Source organism: Microcaecilia unicolor, chromosome 1 (genome assembly GCF_901765095.1).
Source record: "Microcaecilia unicolor chromosome 1, aMicUni1.1, whole genome shotgun sequence".
NCBI classification, from domain to species: Eukaryota; Metazoa; Chordata; class Amphibia; order Gymnophiona; family Siphonopidae; genus Microcaecilia; species Microcaecilia unicolor.
Window position 1 is genome coordinate 282,100,378 of NC_044031.1, and position 20,558 is coordinate 282,120,935.

Genomic DNA, 20,558 nt, shown 5'->3' on the forward strand with positions numbered 1-20,558 from the left:
TGAGGACAGCGTATCAAGGAGCAGGCTGTGATCAACAGTGTCAAAAGCAGCAGATAGATCGAGTAGGATAAGGATAGAATAGAGACCTTTGGATCTGGCTAAGAACAGATCATTGGAGACTTTAGCAAGCGTTGTTTCAGTTGAATGAAGGGGGCAAAAGCCAGATTGAAGTGGATCAAGAATAGCTTGAGATGAAAGAAAGCCAAGGCAACGGCGGTGAACAGCACGTTCAAGTATCTTGAATAGGAAAGGGAGGAGGGAGATGGGGCGATAGTTGAAGGACAGGTAGGGTCCAATGAAGGTTTTTTAAGGAGTGGTGTGACTACGGCATGTTTGAAGGCATCAATCCACAATAGAACACTACCTCATATCCCATGACTTTCCAATTTCTTCTGGAGTCTTTCATGAATTGTCAAATGCCTTTTGAAAATCCAGATATACAATATCGACCAGCTCACCTTTATCCACGTTTGTTCACCCCTTCAAAGAACTGTAGATTGGTGAGGGAAGATTTCCTTTCACTAAATCCATGTTGGCTTTGTCTCATTAAACCATGCTTTTGAATATTCTCTGTAATTTTGTTCTTTATAATAGTTTCTACCATTTTGCCTGGCACCGACGTCAGGCTCACCGGTCTTTAATTTCTAGATGACCTCTGGAACCCTTTTTAAAAATCGTTACATTGGCCACCCTCCAATCTTTCGGTACCATGATTGATTTTAAAGATAAATTACATATTACTAACAATAGTTCTGTGCAAGTTCATTTTTCAATTCTATAAATACTGTGGAAGGTATACCATCTGGTCCAGGTGATTTGGTACTCATCATTTTGTCAAATTGCCCCATTACATCTTCCAGGTTTACAGAGATTTAATTCAGTTTCTCTGACTCGTCAGCATTGAATACCATTTCTGGCACCAGTATCTCTCCCAAATCTTCCTCGGTGAAGACTGAAGCAAAGAATTCATTTAGTCTCTCCGCTATGGCCTTGTTTTCTCTGACTGCCCCTTTTACCCTTCGGTCATCTAGCGGTCCAACCAATTCTTATGCCGGCTTCTTGCTTTTAATATACCTAAAATAGTTTTTACTATGCGTTTTTGCCTCCAACGTAATCTTCTTTTCAAAGTCTCTTTGCCTTCCTTATCAGCGCTTTACATTTGACTTGCCATTCTTTATGTAGTTTCCTATTATTTTTAGTCAGATCCTTCTTCCAATGATCTGAAGGATTTTCTTTTAGTTCTAATAGTTTCCTTCACCTCACTTTTTAACCATGCCGGCTGTCGTTTGGTCTTCCTTCCACCTTTTTTAATAGATGGAATATATTTGGCCTGGGTTCCCAGGGTGGTATTTTTGAACACCATCCACGCCTGATGTAAATTTTTGACCTTCACAGCTGCTCCTCTAACTTTTTTTTTTCACCGTTCTTATCATTTTATCATAGTCTCCCTTTTTGAAAGTTAAATGCTAATGTATTGGATTTCCTGTATGTACTCCAGAGCTTATATCAAATCTGATCATGTTACGATCACTGTTATCAAGAGGCCCCAGCACCGTTACCTCCTGCACCAGATCATTCGCTGTCCTTAGAGAGCACCTTTAACAGGTAAGCAACTTTGCTTACTCCATGGACAAGCAAGATATGTAGTCCTCAAAAGTGTGAAACCTTGGCTATAGGTTACTTTTAATAAGAAAGAAGAAATGGGGAAAAAAATAGTAAGGATATATATGGCCAAAATATTTTGGTTTATTTTTAGATTTTTTTCACAATTTTGGGTGTTTTTTTCAGATCACTTCACACATTCATTTTAATAATTTTTTGTACACATGTTAAAACTTTGTAACGTGCAAACTTATTGAATGTGAATTAATGATTGAATATTGTGAGGGGAGGAGAGGTTTTTTAAGGGCACTGCCACCTCAAGCTCAATACCCTCCTACTTCTCTGGAATAAAGATAGCCCAAGAAAACCAGATGCAAATAAACTTTTTTTTTTTTTTTTGCTGACGGATGTAGGGAGACATAATGGAGTTCAGGTCTGTAATGGAAAAATTTGTGCTTCACATTGAGTTCTGCCTAAGTATTGTTACCACATTTAATGTTTCCTTGAAAGTACATAATGAGTTGTGCCTATCATATTTAATGTTTCTTAAAAGTACATAATGAAGTAATGATATCATAGTTAATGTTATCTTGAAAGTATATAATGTACTCCCATATGGATATTTAATGCTCTCTTGAAAGTACATAATGGACTCTCAGCACAGGAATTGATAGCATTATCATATTAAATGAAGTAATTTGTACTAAATGGAATGACAACATACTTAGGGCTAAGGATGATGTTTCACATGAATCTCTGGAAACCTGGCCAGTTCCTGGGGATGCATTAAGAAACTGTCACATCCTTAACTACACGTCAACCTTTTTCAATTGAATGAGATCATGTTTATTGGTCAATATAAAAGCTGGAAGTTAAAGGCAGCCAGCCAGAGGTTTCAGCCCCGGAGCAGATGTGTTGCCTAGGCCCCTTGTGCCTGCTGAGACTCTCTGTTTGGCTGCACTGGAACTTCCCAGCCGCTGACAGGAGATGTTGTCTGCAACTCAAGCGGTGATGTATGATTTAAGATTTACCTACTTGAATAAAGGTTATGTAATAACCTTTGACTGCCTCTAAAGTATATGTCTGACAGAGATATACTCGAAAGAGCCTAAAGCAGAACAAGGTCTCTCCATTATAAGTGATTATGCGTGGGATGTGCTAGCTGTTTGAGCCCTAGGATTCTTAGAGGAGCCAAACACAAAACATAACAGAGATATTTTGGGGTGCTAGGTAGTATTAGTTATCACCAGTGTTGTTGAAATATTTGAGGAACAGGGAATTTTTTTTTTTTGGGGGGGGGGGGGTCACTCTCCCCCATGCCTGAACCATAGTCTATTTCCAGGATAAGGCTTTGTTTGAGCAGAGGGAAGAGGCATTAAGTTTAAGCAAGAGAAGGACAATTGTTTGCCAAGCAGTAATAGAAACTGCCAGAAAAAGCTAATTTGCATAAAGTTCCCCGGGTCCTTGGTTGGATTTATTTTTCTTTTCTTCTGAGGACAATATATTGCAAATGAAACAAACTTATATTTGCAAAAAGGATACAGGTAGCCACCAAGCTAGTGGTTTTTACTTTTCAAGTTGCAATGTTTGGACTACATGCTTTTAGGTCACCCTGAATTAAAGGGAGTTCCAAAGACTGACCCTGAAGAATGGAAATTACTTTATACTGTGACCAGACTAGCGCCCACAGTTGCCAGTGCCCAATGATCAGAGCCGGCGAGAGTGTGAAAAAACAAGCTCACTGGCTCTGACCGCTAAATTCATGCAAAAGAGGGTCTCCCGAATTCCTCCGAAATGCTCAGCAATATAAAGTAATTTCTGCTTATTTCTTGTTGTGGAGAGTTCTTCTTACCTCTGTGACCTCCTGCTGGGAGGTGCTACATCACATCATCACCAAAAGATAAAATTTCAATAGACAACAAAGATAACATATATTTTCTAAAAATTTGTTTTAATGAAGGCAACTTGAAAATAGTAAAAATGGGCTTTCCAAAGTGGCCACCATTGTAAATTACACCTTCCAAGTCAAATACTTTAACTCACAAGATTTTAATATATCAAAGGGAGCTTTCATCAGCTAGATGAGAACCATACTGAGATCCTAAGACACAGCGGTAAGACTTCAAAAAAGCATGCCCTGTGTAAAGTGAACAACTAAGGGCTATAAAGAGATGATTTACTTTCTATATGGTGGTGATCTGCACCAATTGGTGGATGCTCAAACCTCCGGAACTGTTCAGAATAGTGCCGGAAAAATACAGCCGGATCAGCGTGACAAAGGAAATCTCTAATGCTCAACACTGAGATGCAAATTTAGGTGGCCTCATAGCATTGAGCATTAGGGAGGGTAGTGTCTGGTGTATGTGCTCAAGAGTTGTACGTTAAGCACAGTGTGTGTTACTGGGCACAGAAAGGAGTTCAGCACAAGTTAACTTGCATGGATACAGTGCCCTCTTCCATCTTCTGCTGAAGGAAAAGCTCTGCAGCCAGTTCCCTGCCCATCTCCACAGCACCATTCCCAGTCCTGGCTTCCTCCCCAAACAGATGGCAAACTTCTTCCATTTAAAACCTTAAGGTCTTCTAGTAAGTCTCCCCTAGAAGCCAGAAGAATTTGAGACATGTAATCACACAGATTCAATAAACTGAACATTACCCTCTCAACATCCAGCCAGTGAGGGCTAGAAGAAACCATATCCATCTCAGACAATAAGGAGCCATGTGTATTACAGTTAGCAGGTTCCTTTTGAAGTTTAGAAGAACCTCTGTTATTAGAGGTGTTGAAGAATGCATATGAAGGATATCTTCCTCTCTCCAGTCTAGGAGAAAGGCATCTAAGGTTCATTTCCTATGTGCCCCTAACCTTGAACAAAACTAAAGAACCTTCCTGCTTGCTGAAGCAAAGGCCATGTCGGGCTCACAATGAATATTGTCTCTGCTCCCTCTTCTTGTGGCTGACTGTAATTCTTTGGTGTGCTGCTAAGATAATACTGGTGCTGCTCCTCTGTTCTGACATTCTATTTCTCACTTGAGAAATATCCATCTATCTGGGGACCACTCATGTTTTTGTAAGACTTGACTCACTTTGTTTGCTAAAGATTCATTTCCCACCAACTACAAGGATCTGAGTGTTATCCCATATGGATAGCTCAGTTCTACATCCTGATAGTGTCTCAACACAGAAATTATAATCTAGTTTCTTCCTGCTTGCTCACAAAGAGCTGATTGATTCTCTTCTCTGGATCAACCAAGCCTTTAATGGAAGGAGTAACTAACTTGTTAGTCTCACTCACACACACAAGGATTGACTCGGGCTGCACACACTGCAGCAGGACATGTTTATCCACTCTTACCCTAGCTGAGATGATATTTAACCATCTCTCTGACCTCATGTGCAACTTTCTTCAAATCAGTCACCTAACTTTCTAATTCTTCCTACTTTTTTACTCATCTATATGTTACAACTTCTTACCCTTCACTACCAATTATAATGTTCTATTACGTATTGTGTAGTCATTGCAAGTAGTATACCATGCCATACTTTCTATTGTTACTTGACTATTTTTACTGCTGTAATTGCCTATTACTCATGTTTGATCTATTCTTACTGTACACCGGCTTGAGTGAATTCCTTCAAAAAGGCGGTAAATAAATCCTAATAAATAAATAAATAAGGATAATTTTGTTGGACAACTGATTTCTGAAAATCTTTAGAGTATTACCTCTAAAATGTCTCTTACCATAAGAACATAAGTGTTGCCATACTAGGTCAGACTGAAGGTCCATGAAGCCCAATATCCTGTTTCCAACAGTGGCCAATCCAGGACATAAGTAAAACTGATTTTATGCTGCTTATCCTAGAAATAAGCAGTAGATTTCCCAAGTCCATCTTAATAATGGCTTATGGACTTTTCTATTAGGAAATCATCCAAACCTTTTTTAAACCTTGCTAAGCTAACTGCTTTTACCACATTCTGTGTCTCTTAATTTTCAGTCACTTTGCAGGCAATCCTATATTATATAATTAAAAATATTGCACAACATTTTGCAAGAAAACAATACCTTGTGTGCCAAGTGGAAGAGCAGTCGATTCTGCAAACGACTTTTGGGAGCTAAAAGAGAAAAACATTCACTTATAAAAAAGAAAGCATGAAACACAATCATTTAGGCTCTGATGCTCAAAAGAAAGCGTGGGCACTAGAGGCCATTAGCACCAGACTAGCGCCCACAGTTGCCAGTGCCCAATGATCAGAGCCGGCGAGAGTGTGAAAAAACGAGCTCACTGGCTCTGACCGCTAAATTCATGCAAAAGAGGGTCTCCCGAATTCCTCCCAAATCCTCAGCAGGCAGTGTGCCAAAAAAGGACGTTGCCCCCGCGGCAAACCCTACATCAGCTTGGAGCTGATGTTAGGGTTTGCAGAGTAGGGGAGGAATAGGGGAGACCAGCTGACACAGCCGTGGTGGTCCAGTGAACCCCAGATCTCCATACATACAAGGGCATGGAGGTCTAGTAGACCCCCAGACCCCTCATACTCCCAAACATATAACCCCCACCCCCCAAACACAAGGGAGCTAAACCTCTCACAATTCAAAGCACGTAGCCCCCCCCCCCCCCCCCCACCAAATACCCTGGTGGTCCAGTGTGACCCACTCTGAAGGCTAGACCTCATGATCTACTGGTACGGCGAGGTTCCCCCCAACCCCCTCTCCTCATACCTTAAAGTTGAAGGAAGAACTAGCATTCCTTCCCTCCTCTGTGGGCGCTGGACATATAAGGGAGTCCCTTATATGGCAGATAAGCCCCATCTAGTGCATTCCAGGATGCACCAGGCAGGGCGTGGCACTGCTATTTTGAGGTGGCGCCCACAGAGAAGGGAGGAAGTGCTGCCTCCTCCTCCAACTTTAAGGTATGAGGGGAGAGGGTTGGGTTGGGTTGGGGGAGACCCCACCGCTAGACCACCTGGGCTAGTTTCAAGGGGGGGGGGAGTCACGTCGGGCATGTCAACGGCCCACTGGACTACCAGGGTATTTTCAGTGGGAGGGGGGCTATGTGCATGGTGTCGACTAGGCAGCAGTGCCGATGTTGTCGCTTTGGTGCCATGGCTGTGACCAGCAATGATTTAACACAGACTGCCTCTGCTGTGTCCTGCCTATGAGGAAAACAGGAACTTACATCAGGAGGCCAGACACAGCAGATGTCCCAGGACTGGTGGGAGCAGGCAGCCTGTCTTCTTAACTAGAAGTAAAAGTATTTCAAATTGTGACCATCACCTCAGGGACAGCACACACACTCCTTCCACTGCTGGACACTTTTTAAAATCAGACGGGCTTTTGTTTGTATGGTGACTCACTAGTACTGAGCATTTTACTTTGGGTGACAAGGGCCGCCAAAGGCAGCCCTTGCCCCAGAGCCTATTTTCAAATAGGGCCAGATACTTTGTGAAATAACACAAAATTCTGCAAGATGACACTCAAAACCTATACTGAAAACTAACACACCATAACAGCCCTAACCCACCTATGAAAAGAGAGTGATATAAATATTATACTGGGCCTTAGAGCACCAATATACCGGCTACTAGGAAACTGGAACAAGCTAGACCTTTCCTACACAGACACTATATGCTAGCACAGGGATGGGCAGCTTCAGTCCTCAAGGGCAGCAAGCCAGTCGAATTGTCAGGATTTCCCCAATGCATATGCATCCTCTTGTGAGAAATTACCTCAAAACGTTACAATAATATATTAACTAATTACCCTAGTAACTTTGGCTGTTTTTAATATTTTGTTATTCTTTATTTATGCTTTACTCCTTTACAAATTTATAAAACATTAAAACTCCCTCACCCTCACACTTTCAATCACACACATCCATACCATACTGACATTAAATTACTTTAAAACCACAGTGTGAGTGATTCAAACTTCCACATGTTCCAAAGTAAACTCTAACCTGTGCATTAACAACATCCTTTATCACTCCTTTCTCTGTATACGTTTTTTTACTGTGATTCTCTTTCTAACAAAAAAGTTCTCAATGTCCAATAAAACAGTCTGAAAGACTCTCTCTGATGTCAAAGCAGTCTCTTATCTTAAGATGTTTTCTTTTCCCAGTGGGTTGTTAATTGCCTCTTTCAATTTACATCCTAATATAATGGACTTCAATCTGAGGGCTGCTGTTTTCCTGGAAAACCAGCAGCTGCGCCCATAGAGCTGCTGCTATGATCCCACGTGCGGCTTTCTTTCTTTTGTTACTTTTACTTCGCAGCCAATTAGTCAGGGAGGCAGTGCAGCACCAACCAATAAGTGAGAGGCAGGCCAGGGAAAGGGAGGAAACCGGTAGTGCTGTAACAGAGCCATGACCCCGTCTTTACTTACTTTTAATTACTTCGCAGCCAAGTTGAGATCGTGGAGGCAGACAAGCAGAATGCGGTGCGAATCAATAAGCGAGGGGCAGGTCAGGGATGGGAAGCAAGCTCACGATTCAAGGCGCTTAACTTATGGCACATATTAGGCGCCACTTTCTTTGAAAATCTGTTTGGGGGAGCGACCCCTCCCCCTGCGCCCCACCTAGCTACGCCACTGGTCAGTAAGCAGTTTAAGGATTACATGGATAAGTTTTCTTGCTTGCATGTTTCACAATTTGGTTTCGGTAGGGCCCACAACACTGAAACACTGTTGCTAATTTTAACTTCCAAGTTAGGAAACAATTAAGTGTCAGCAGACAAACCATCTTGCTGCAATTTGATATCTCGGCAGCTTTTGATGCCGTTGATCATAGTCTCCTGCTGGATAAATTGAGATGATTGGTATAACAGGTCCAATTTTTAACTGGTTCTGTGAATTTCTAGCCAACCGAAGTTATTGTGTTAAGAAAAATAATTCCTTTTTCTCTTACTGGTTGCCGGGATGTGGGGTTATGCAGGGATCCCCACTTTCCCCTTTGTTTTTCAACTTATTTATGTCATCATTAGGGTCAATTAAAAATGGACGAGGTGCTTCCCTCATACACTGACATTTTTATGTTCGTTCCAATATATGATACTTTATCTGACATTATTGAAGAGCTACTGGAACACTGGACTGGAGTCCCCCGGACTGGAACACTGGACTGGAATCCCCCGGACTGGAGGACACAGGACTGGAACACTGGACTGGAACACACCGGACTGGTCCGTACAGCTTCACCTGCACTTAGCTACTGCCCTCCAAGGATAGAGCCCCTGGGTTCGAGTGGCCGGCAGGACTTACCGGAAACTGGATGACACAGGGACCAGGACTAGAACAAGCTGGCAGCATACTGAAACAGAGCTAGAGCTAACTCAGGCTTAACCCCACAGCTGCAGTATAGCAGAGCAATTAGAGCCATGCTGGAAGCAACCAGCACACAGATGCAGCTAGCTCAGGTAACACACACAGCTGCAGTATAGTAAAGCATTTAGAGTCATGCTGCTGGAAGAAGCCAGCACAGAGAGACAAAGCTAGCTCAGAAAGGACAGACAGAAGAAAAGGAAGCCAGCTAAGAAGCTGACCACCAGAAATAAGGTAAGTTTGAGAGGGGTTCTGACCACAATCATGACAAGAGAAAATGGTCATCAGTAGGCTCCAAGTATAAAGACAACCATCAAGACAGGTTTCCTCCCTTCACAGTCTTTGTGAAGTTCATCCGAGATTTGGCAAAGAGGAGAAATGACCCCAGCTTCATGTTTGATATACCTGAGACTATAAAGACAGGCTACTTCTCAAGTGAAAGGTCAGTCAGGAAGTACAGCAACACCAAGAAACCTACAGTTGTACACATGACAGATGTGTTACCCACAGCAATCCCACCAAAAGATCGACCTCCTACTACAGCCAGAGTGAAGGATCCAGACAGACAGTGTCCTATACACAATAAACCTCATTCCCTTAAGAAATGTAGAAGGTTTAGGGAGAAACCCTTAAGAGAATATAAAGATCTGTTGAAAAAGTATAGAATTTGCTACAAAAGTTGCTTGTTTAAGCATATGGCTAAAGACCATAAAGCAGCCATCAAGTGCACAGAGTGTAACAGTGACCAGCATGTCAGTGCCTTACACACTGACAAGCAAAAGCCTACTCCTGCAGGAACCCCAGCCTCAGACTCAAGCCATGGCGGGGAGAAGGAGGTAGAGCAAGTGTCCCCACCAAACGTTACCCCAAATTGTACTCAAGTGTGCAGAGAAGCAGAAGTGGGTGGTTGTGAACCAAGATATGTGTAGCTAAGGTATATCCAAAAGAGCAACCAGAAAAGGCAGTAAAGACGTACGCCATCATAGATGAGCAGAGTAATCAGTCCCCGGCAAGGACCGAGTTCTTTGACATCTGAGGAGCTCACTACTCCTACCTCAAGACCTGTACAGGGATGACAAAGGGGACTGGGAAAAGAGCAAATGGATATGTGATAAAAGTGATGGATGGTAGCAACAGGACCCATCTACTAACACATGTAATCAGATACCTGACAGCCGAGAAGAAATTCCCACACCAGATGTCACGCAACACCATCATCACCTGCAGCCTTTGGACCCAAATGCCAAGATTTATTTATTGCATTTGTATCTCACATTTTCCCACCTCTTTGCAGGCTCAATGTGGCTTACAATACATCACGATGAATGGGAATACATTTAGAAAATATACATTTACTGGTAGAGAAGAATCTTGGTTAACATTATAATAAGAGACATGATAGTAGTATAACAAGCAGATATAATAAGACAGTTCTGAATATAGGTAGAGGAGTTATATACGTTCATATTTGTTACTCTTTGTGGTATGCCTTGTTAAAGAGATGGGTCTTCAGTAGTCTGCGGAAGTTAGTTAGTTTGTAGATTGTTTTTAGGTTGCGCGGTAATGCGTTCCATAATTGTGTGCTCAGGTAGGTAAAGCTAGACGCGTGCATTTGTTTGTATTTTAGGCCTTTGCAGTTGGGGAAGTGCAGATTAAGGAATGTGCGGGATGATCTTTTAGCATTCCTGGGTGGTAAGTCTATCAAGTCTGACATGTAGGCTGGTGCGTCTCCGTGAATGATTTTGTGAACTAGAGTGCATATTTTGAACGTGATGCGTTAAGTGGGAGCCAGTGTAGCTTTTCTCATAGGGGTTTAGCACTTTCGTATTTTGTTTTACCAAATATGAGTATTGCTGCAGTGTTCTGGGCTGTCTGAAGTTTCTTGATTATTTGCTCTTTGCAGCCGGCGTAGAGTGCATTACAATAGTCTAGATGGCTGAGCACCATTGATTGTACCAGGTTACGGAAAACGGTTCTTGGGAAGAAAGGTCTTACTCTTTTTAATTTCCACATTGAGTGGAACATCTTCTTGGTTGTATTTTTCGCGTAATTTTCCAGTGTTAGGTGTCGATCGATGGTAACTCCAAGAATTTTTTGGGTGTTTGAAATTGGCAGGTTCAGATTTGGTGTATTGATGGTAGTGAATTTGTTCGTGTTATGTTGTGAGGTGAGTATTAGGCATTGGGATTTTTCTGCGTTAAGTTTTAGCTGAAATGCATCCGCCCATGAGTGCATGACATGACGACGTTGGTTGATTTCATTGGAGATTTCCTTTAGATCTTGTTTAAATGGGATGTAGATCGTTACGTCGTCTGCGTATATATATGGGTTTAGGTTTTGGTTTGATAATAGTTTGGCCAAGGGTATCATCATTAAGTTGAATAGAGTCGGCGAGAGGGGGGGATCCCTGTGGAACTCCGCATTCAGGTATCCATGAGGCTGAAGTAGTCGAGTTAGAGGTCACTTGGTATGATCGTGTGGTTAGGAATCCCTTGAACCAGTTGAGAACATTACCTCCAATTCCGAAGTACTCAAGGATGTGTAATAGTATTCCATGATCAACCATGTCAAAGGTGCTTGACATGTCAAATTGTAGGAGTAGTATGTTCTTTCCAGTTGCAATCAATTGTTTAAATCTAGTTATGAGTGTAACTAGTACTGTTTCAGTACTGTGGTTAGACCTACATCCTGACTGGGAGTCGTGGAGTATTGAGAATTTGTTTAGGTAATCTGTAAGTTGTTTGGTTACCATCCCTTCCGTAAGTTTGATTATTAAGGGAATGGATGCTACTGGCCTGTAGTTGGTTATTTCACTGGCGCTTTTCTTTGCGTCTTTGGGTATGGGGGTGAGTAGTATGTTTCCTTTCTCCTTCGGAAAGAGTCCATTTTGTAACATGTAATCTAAGTGTTTCGTTATGTCTGTTATAAATTGTTGAGGAGCAGATGTCATAAGGTTGTTTGGACATATGTCTAGTTTGCAGTTAGATTTAGAAAATCTTTTGAGCGTTTGGGAAGTGACATCCTCTGATAATGTCTCGAAGTTGGTCCATGTTCTGTCTGCTGGGTATACGCCAGGGTCTAGGTCTAAACAGTCAAGGATCTTACTCTTGTTTGGAAGAGATGCACCAACATTGATCAGAGCTTGAGGGTCATGTGCAGGTCCACTTGATGCTCCATATGCCTACCGACTCACCCTGGGATGGGCGAAAGTATGCGACGTCTGCCTTAACAGACTGAGGAGACCTAGTGTGAATGTCTACAAAACATGCATCTTGAAAAATGGGCGCACCACCTTGTTCAAGCCTTGTCATAACCATCTGCAAGTTAAGGAGATTTACAGCTGGGAAGAACCAGACCCTGGCTCAACCATCTGTCACGACACCTCTCCACCAGATTTAGGAGAACATCTAGGAATGATGACAACCCAACTCTTTCAGTAGATGGCAGAGAGTTCTTGAAAATTATGGATAAGGAATTCTACAAGGATGAGTCCTACTACTACTACCACTATTTAGCATTTCTATAGCGCTACAAGGCGTACGCAGCGCTGCACAAACATAGAAGAAAGACAGTCCCTGCTCAAAGAGCTTACAATCTAATAGACAAAAAATAAAGTAAGCAAATCAAATCAATTAATGTGTACAGGAAGGAGGAGAGGAGGGTAGGTGGAGGCGAGTGGTTACGAGTCAAAAGCAATGTTAAAGAGGTGGGCTTTCAGTCTAGATTTAAAGGTGGCCAAGGATGGGGCAAGACGTATGGGCTCAGGAAGTTTATTCCAGGCGTAGGGTGCAGCGAGACAGAAGGCGCGAATTCTGGAGTTGGCAGTAATGGAGAAGGGAACAGATAAGAAGGATTTATCCATGGAGCGGGGTGCACAGGAAGGGGTGTAGGGAAGGACGAGTGTGGAGAGATACTGGGGAGCAGCAGAGTGAGTACATTTATAGGTTAGTACAAGAAGTTTGAACAGGATGCGAAAACGGATAGGGAGCCAGTGAAGCGACTTGAGGAGAGGGGTAGTATGAGTAAAGCGACCCTGGCGGAAGACGAGACGGGCAGCAGAGTTTTGAACCGATTGGAGAGGGGAGAGGTGACTAAGTGGGAGGCCAGCAAGAAGCAGATTGCAGTAGTCTAAACGAGAGGTGACAAGAGTGTGGATGAGGGTTTTGGTAGAGTGCTCGGAAAGAAAGGGGCGGATTTTACGGATGTTGTAAAGAAAGAAACGACAGGTCTTGGCGGTCTGCTGGATATGAGTAGAGAAGGAGAGAGAAGAGTCAAAGATGACCCCAAGGTTTCGAGCTGAGGAGACAGGGAGAATGAGAGAGCCATCAACAGAAATAGAAAACGGGGGGAGTGGGGAGGTGGGTTTGGGGGAAAAATGAGAAGCTCGGTTTTGGTCATGTTTAATTTCAGGTTGGCGTTGAGACATCCAGACAGCAATGTCAGACAAGCATGCTGAAACTTTGGTTTGGATGAGTCCAACAGCTGGGTGGCTCCACTACCATTCCGGACACCCAGAACACAACTACCTAATAACAGAGAGCAAACGCTCTCTCATCTCACTTCATTGCGAAACACTTGAGAAAGAAACCAGACAGAAAATAGCACATTACAACATTTATGTAAAACATGCTGGACAATGGCCATGCACAGCCAGTTTCACTGTTAAAAAACAACAAAAAATGCTGGTATTTACCTACCTTTGGGATGTATCATCCACAAAAACCAGGCCAGATTAGAACTGTGTTTGATTCCAGTGCTCAATTTCAAGGCATCTCACTCAAGAATGTGCTGCTTTCTAGTTCTGACATGATTAACAGTCTAATAGGAGTCTTGGTAAACTTCAGAAAGGACCCTATCGCCATGACAGCAGATATCCATATTGCTTTGTCGTACACCCAGACTATAGAAATTACTAAAGATTCCTGTAGTACCGCAACAATGGCATCAACCAGGAAATCATAGAATGAAGAATGAGAGTTCATTTCTTTGGTAACGGTCCATCACCTGCAATAGCAACCTATGGGCTTAGAAAGACAGTCAAAGAGGGAGAAAGAGAATATGGCAGACACTTCATTGAAAGAGACTTATGTAGATGATGGTTTAAAGTCCTTACCTATCGAAAGAGACGCCATCGACTTGCTAAAGAGAACAGAAGCAATGCTGGCAAGGCCAATCTGAGGCTTCATAAAATTGCCTCCAACAGTCCAGAAGTAATGATAGTATTTCCTACAGAGGATCAATCATGCCAAAGATTTAAAAGATCTAAGAGTAGACACCCCTCTGCTTCAGAGAAGCCTCGGATTACAGTGGGATCTAAAGAGACATTTTCAACTTTGAAGTCTCCACCTGAGAAGCCATATACATGCAGAGGTATCTTGTCTACAGTAAATAGTCTGTATGATTCACTGGGGGGTTTGTGGCTCCAGTCACCATTCAAGAATGGTCTCTACTGAGAGAGCTTTCCCAAAGTACTGATGACTGGGACATTCCATTACCACCAGAAATGTGACAAGAATGGGAGAAATGGAAAGATTCTCTAAAGACTCTTGAACAACTGCATATCCCATATATGCATATCCCATATACTTATATGCCTACAGCACTCAGTACTGCCTCTCACAGATTGCAGCCTTCACCAACCAGACACCGACCACCAAAGTGCTATCAAAGAAACAGAACTACAGATTATCAGTGACAACTTGGCACCACCCAGGAATTTTGACCCAAGACTTCACTGGAAGAGAAGGAAAATAAACTTCTGCAGCAGAGACATCACTGAGCCAGTGATCCATACCACAAAAAGATGAGGACAACATGGACTGCAGTCCACCCCAAAGACCTTTCTCTCTCTTTTGTGTTGTTTGTTGTTTTGTTGTTGTCTGTCTCTCGTTTCAGCTCCTGCAAGACTACAAGAGAGAAGTTGCCAGAGCAACAGTGATTCGGAGACAAGCAAGAAGTTGCCAAGTTTAAGTTCCAGAAATAACTGGACTTTTGCATGCTTAATGTTTATAGTTTTGAGAAGATAAATAGTGCTATCTACCAATACCAGGCGGGGAATGTTAAGCCCCCATATTCACGGAGGCAGGGTATTTGTGATGTATATTTAATATGAGTATTATTTGTATTTAATTACATTGTTTGTGTAATAGATAGCACTGTGTATTAGGACTGCCTTTCCTATAGTTTGCAATTCCTGTGATTGACTCCTTGTGAGCTTTCTCTATTGGCTATTGGTTCAGAGCTAGGGCCCAGAAGCATAGCTAGGTGGGGCGCAGGGGGAGCGGTCACTCCCCTAAATCGATTTTTTTTTAAAAAACGGCGCATATGCAGCCATAGACGCCAACCCAATATTTTGAAACCTGCCCTCCTGCCGCCCAGCCAGTGCTTAAAACTCATTTTACCTGACTGAACGGCAGTGAAAGAAGCAGAGGCCAGCCAGCTCGTCTTCAGCTTTCTCCTTCCCTCTCAGCTGAGCTGTGGTCCCGCCCTCATTTCCTGTTTACGCAAGGGCGGGATGCTGAGAGGGAAGGAGAAAGCTGAAGACGAGCTGGCTGTTCTCTGCTTCTTTCACTGCCGTTCAGCCAGGTAAAATGAGTTTTAAGAGGTAGGGCAGGGGACAGGGAAGAGGGAGAAATCGCTGAACATGGATGCAGGGGAGGGCAGGGAAGAGGGGAGAAACCGCTGAACATGGATGCAGGGGAGGGGCAGGGAAGAGGGGAGAAATCGCTGAACATGGATGCAGGGGAGGGGCAGGGAAGAGGGGAGAAATCGCTGAACATGAATGAAGGGGAGGGCAGGGGAGAGTTGCTGAACGTGGATGCAGGGGAGGGCAGGGGAGAGAGGAGATTTGCTGGACATGGATGGAGGGGAGGGCAGGGGAGAGATGAGAGTTGCTGTACATGAATGCAGGGGAGGGCAGGAGAAATGCTGCATATTGTAAGGAGGTTGGAGGGTCTAAGCAGGTCAGGAGGAGGTATGGGGCCAGACGACATTCCCCACAAGGCCCTGAGAGAAGGGATCGGGGGGGGGGGGGTAGGTCCCAAAACCCGGTATGGCTCCCACATGGAAGGGAGGGGGAAAAGGACTGGAAAGAGCAGCTGCTATGGCAGACGAGGGAGGAGATGCACATGGATGGAGGGAAAGGGAGAGAGAAGAAATGCTGGACAAGGATGGAGGGGAGGGCAAAGAGAGGAAGGAGATGAGGGAAAAGGAAGAGAGGAAAAAAACTGCACATGGATGGAGAAAATAGGCAGAAGTTGGATCCACTGGACAGTCAAGTCTGCGGAGGGCCCAGCTTTAACTTATGGATATAGAGCAAGAAATGAAGAAGAAAGGAGGAAAGTAAAGAAATAAATGGAAAGGAAGCCCTGGAAACGGAATTAAGAGGACAGATAGCAGCAGAATCAGATACTGGGCCAGCATGATCAGAAAAACACTTATGAAGTGGGTGAAGGAGAAGGACTTAGGAGACTGGGTAAGGGAGAGATAGAGGGGGGAATGGGAGTGCTGGAAAGGGAATGAGATGAAGATGGTCAAAGCTAGTAGGTAGATGAATACTAAGGACTAAAGAGTGAGAGAAAAGTGGGGGAAAAACATGAAAGATCAGTGCCAGACAGATGCAGAGAAGGACAGGTAGAAGACAAGAGAAGAGCAAAGACATGGAAAAGCCAACCTGGAAAAGAATTTAGGAGAAGACTGACACATGAAAAGTGGAAAAGAGACTGGGACCAGCCCAACTAGAAAAATAGAATGCTCAGACAACAAAGGTAGAAAACAAAACATTCTTTTTATTTAATGGTTTTTAAGGACTAAGATGTGCCTACTTTGTGAAATGTACATTTTTTTTTGTATAGATTTTGAGTGTCTTTTTGTAGGGTTTTGTGTTATTTCATAAAGTGTCTGGCCCTATTGTTTTTGATATGCTGGCTTCATATTCAGCATTTTAGTCTGGTGCGTGTGTGTGTTTTTTTAAATGGCCTTAACGAATATGTATGAGATGTACATTTGCAAATGTGCCAAGCCACACCCTTTGCCCCCCAAAATGAAACAAACTATGTCCATGTCTGGTGCCTATTTTACAAAGTCTGCTCCCCCAGACATCAAAACCTAGCTACCTCTCTGCTAGGGCCAGCCCTCCCTCGCTGGAGCAAACCAGCAAGCCAGCCCCGCCTACTCGCGCCAGATTGGCGCATTGACAAGGAAATCCCGCCCGCCGAGCAGGCTGGCCAATCCAGGCCTCCCTTGCCTGCCTAGGCCGGGGGGATTGGCTCCAGCTGCTTGAATGGGAGGGACGGGCGGGGGATTTAAACAACGAAACAGGAAGAGTCCAATGCTTCCGTTTCGTTCGTCAGAAGCCCACACAGTGGATCGGAGACTGTGTCCTCTTCAGCTAGCCGTCCTTGCTAGCCACCTTCAGAGACTGTGTCTTCTTCAGCTAGCCGTCCTTGCTAGCCACCTTCAGAGACTGTGTCTTCTTCAGCTAGCCGTCCTTGCTAGCCACCTTCAGAGACTGTGTCTTCTTCAGCTAGCTGTCCTTGCTAGCCACCTTCAGAGACTGTGTCTTCTTCAGCTAGCCGTCCTTGCTAGCCACCTTCAGAGACTGTGTCTTCTTCAGCTAGCCGTCCCTGCTAGCCACCTTCAGAGACTGTGTCTTCTTCAGCTAGCCGTCCTTGCTAGCCACCTTCAGAGACTGTGTCTTCTTCAGCTAGCCGTCCTTGCTAGCCACCTTCAGAGACTGTGTCTTCTTCAGCTAGCCGTCCTTGCTAGCCACCGTCAGAGACTGTGTCCTCTTCAGCTAGCCGTCCTTGCTAGCCCCCTTCAGAGACTGTGTCTTCTTCAGCTAGCCGTCCTTGCTAGCCCCCTTCAGAGACTGCGTCCTCTTCAGCTAGCCGTCCTTGCTAGCCACCTTCGGAGTCCGTGTCCTCTTCAAGCTAGCCACCCTTGCTAGCCACCTCCAGAGACTGCGTTCCTCTTCCAGCTAGCCCTCCTCGCTAGCCCCCTGCTGAGACTGTGTCCTTTCCTGCGCTAGCCGTCCTTGCTAGCTGCCCTCTAGAGACTGAGTTGCTGACTACCAGCCAAGCCGACCGTCACCCCGCGGTTCCAGCAGTCCTGCTGGCCGCCTGCAGCTGAGGGCTCAACCCTCGGTGAACGGCGGTCGCCGCGGGTGAAGATTCGGGGTGCGCGGCGGTCCTCGGAGGTCTTACCAGGCCTCAGGGAACCTAAGGGCTCACCAACAACCACAACAGGACAAACTGAGTCTTTCAAAGATGCCTGCTCTTCTACAAACAGCAAATGCATAACTTGGGACAAGAAAATCATTAAAAATAGATTTCTATAAATTAAACTACAATCTTCTTTCTGATGAGCAGATAAAAGTTTTAGCAGTCATCATGGGTCACCATTTTGTTCTAGGCTGTGCAATTTTGTTTGCTATTTGCAAAAAACTTATGAAATATCACAAAATATTATAGAAAAAATTATACATGAATTAGATAGTCTTTTTAATTACTCACCCACCATCACAGCATCAGACATCAGTTTCAAGTTATAACAAACTTACAAAACCTAACATCAGTACCTCTGGTAATTATAAGTAATTAGACTAATCAGATAAAGAAGAGCGAAAGGAGGAAGAAAGTTTGTTCCTCACTAAAAGGTCACAGAACAGAGAGAAAGCAGAGAGAAGGCAGAAACAGAATGAAAGAACGATTCATAGCTATAGAGAATTAGATTCTATCAGGTACGAAGGTGGGGGAAGCAGACCCCTTCGGGAAAAACATAGGACATTAGACGGATCTGAAAATCTCTCTCTATGCCTAGTTTTTCAGAGTTCCTTTGTCTGCAGCGTGGTTTTATAGGCTGTTGTGATAATCCACCTCTCCTCTACTCTGGACCAATCATAGGTGCTGCATATGGGTTAGAGACTTGTAATTGGGACTTTCATATGTGCTGGAAGCTTGCAGTTGGTCCTTGCCATACCTGTAACTTACTTTTGTAACAGGATACACCAGGTATCTGAATTGCCTTAGCAACATGAGACCCCAACAGAGCATGTGACCAGCCAGAAATTCCTTCATGTGGCTGATAGGAAAAAGAGAGATGGGGGATGGGAAATAGTGCAGTATACCTGAAATAAAACGGTATAGCTTATAGCTAAAAATTATAGACACTGCCTAATAAGCTCAAAAGGAGGGCAACACAGTTGAAAGGATCGAAACACTTGTTTGATGCCTTGAAAGAAAATATATCACATCTGGATTTGCTGCTACCATGGCCGTGGCGTAGCAAGGGCGGGGCGGTGGGGGCGGTCCGCCCCGGGTGTCAGCGGGTAGGGGGTACTCCGCTCCCGCTGCTCCCACCCTGTCCTGCCTTAAAACAAAATTTTTCGAAGCACCGAAGTGGCAGGCAGCGCCTGCCCTGCTAGTAAAAATCTCCTCGACGTCGCGTCGGGCCTTCCCACATTCAGTCCCGTCCTCCTCTGAGGTAACTTCCTATTACCGCGAGGGCGGGCGGAACTGAATGTGGGAAGGCCCGACGAGACGTCGAGGAGATTTTTACTAGCAGGGCAGGCGCTGCCTGCCACTTTGGCGCTTCGAAAAATTTTGTTTTAAGGCAGGACAGAGTGGGAGCAGGACAACGGAGCTGGTAGGTGTGTCGGGTCGAATGGGGGGGGGGGGGGGGATTCAGATGGGTGCCCAGAGAGGGGAGAAGGGGATTGGGGAGGGTGGGGGAGCCCAGATGGGTGCCCAGAGGGGAGAAGAGGATTGGGGAGGTTGGGGGTGCCCAGATGGGTGCCCAGAGAGGGGAGAAGGGGATTGGGGAGGGTGGGGACAGACCCTGGATGGAAGGGGGGAGCGTGAGGGAGGGCAGACCCTAGATGGATGGGAGAGGGAGGGCAGACGGATTGAAGGGGCAGAGAGAAAGGGCAGATGGTGGGTGGAAGGGAGAGAGAGAGAGGGCAGATGTTGATGGAAGGGGGAGAGAAAAATGGCAGACTGGGGCAGATGGTGGATGGAAGGGGCAGAGAGAGAGGGCAGACAGTGGATGGCAGAGAGAGAGAGCGAAGACAGATGCTGGATGGAAGGAAGACAGTGAAAAGAAGATGAGGAAAGCAGAAACCAGAGACAACAAACTGTAAATATATATTTTTATTATTTTGCTTTAGGATATAGTATTGTAGCTGTGTTAATAAATGTTTATAAATAGAACATGTAAATAAGATAATCTTTTTAATGGACTCATTTTAATACATTTTGACTTAACTTTCAGAGAACAAAACCCCCTTCCTCAGGTCAGAATAGCATACTGTAACAGCACTATACTGTATTGGCCTGAGGAAGGAGATTTTGGCCTCTGGAAGCTAAATGTATTAGTCCAATAAAATGGTATTATTTTATTTTCTGTATTTGTTTTATTTCTATTTGTTAATTTGTAAAGTGGTGATTGGTACTTGTTTTTCAAATTTACATCTGCTGTCTTTATATTTTGCACAGTGCTAGGGGACACTTTCTGTTTCTGTGGTGTTGCATTGTATGCAGAGTCTGGCATCTTGGGGGTTGTTTAATTTTTGTCTAAATAGAAAGTTTATTATTATTCTATAGTGGATTAGGGTGTATCTGTGTTTGTGAAAAAGACATGGCTTTCAGTTG

At 44.1% G+C, this 20,558-nt stretch overlaps 1 protein-coding gene across 2 annotated transcripts in view; it reads right to left on the reverse strand.

The window, feature by feature from the left end:
* The window catches only part of TTC26 (tetratricopeptide repeat domain 26), a 391,044-nt gene that overhangs the window by 218,250 nt on the left and 152,236 nt on the right, over positions 1-20,558 (reverse strand). The window contains exon 3 of one of the 2 annotated variants that reach the window (XM_030207135.1): positions 5,662-5,711. The exons of the other annotated variant lie outside the window; for it this stretch is intronic. Within the exon in view, the coding sequence (XP_030062995.1) occupies positions 5,662-5,711 (50 nt within the window). The remainder of the gene's footprint in view (positions 1-5,661; positions 5,712-20,558) is intronic. 2 annotated transcript variants of the gene reach the window in all.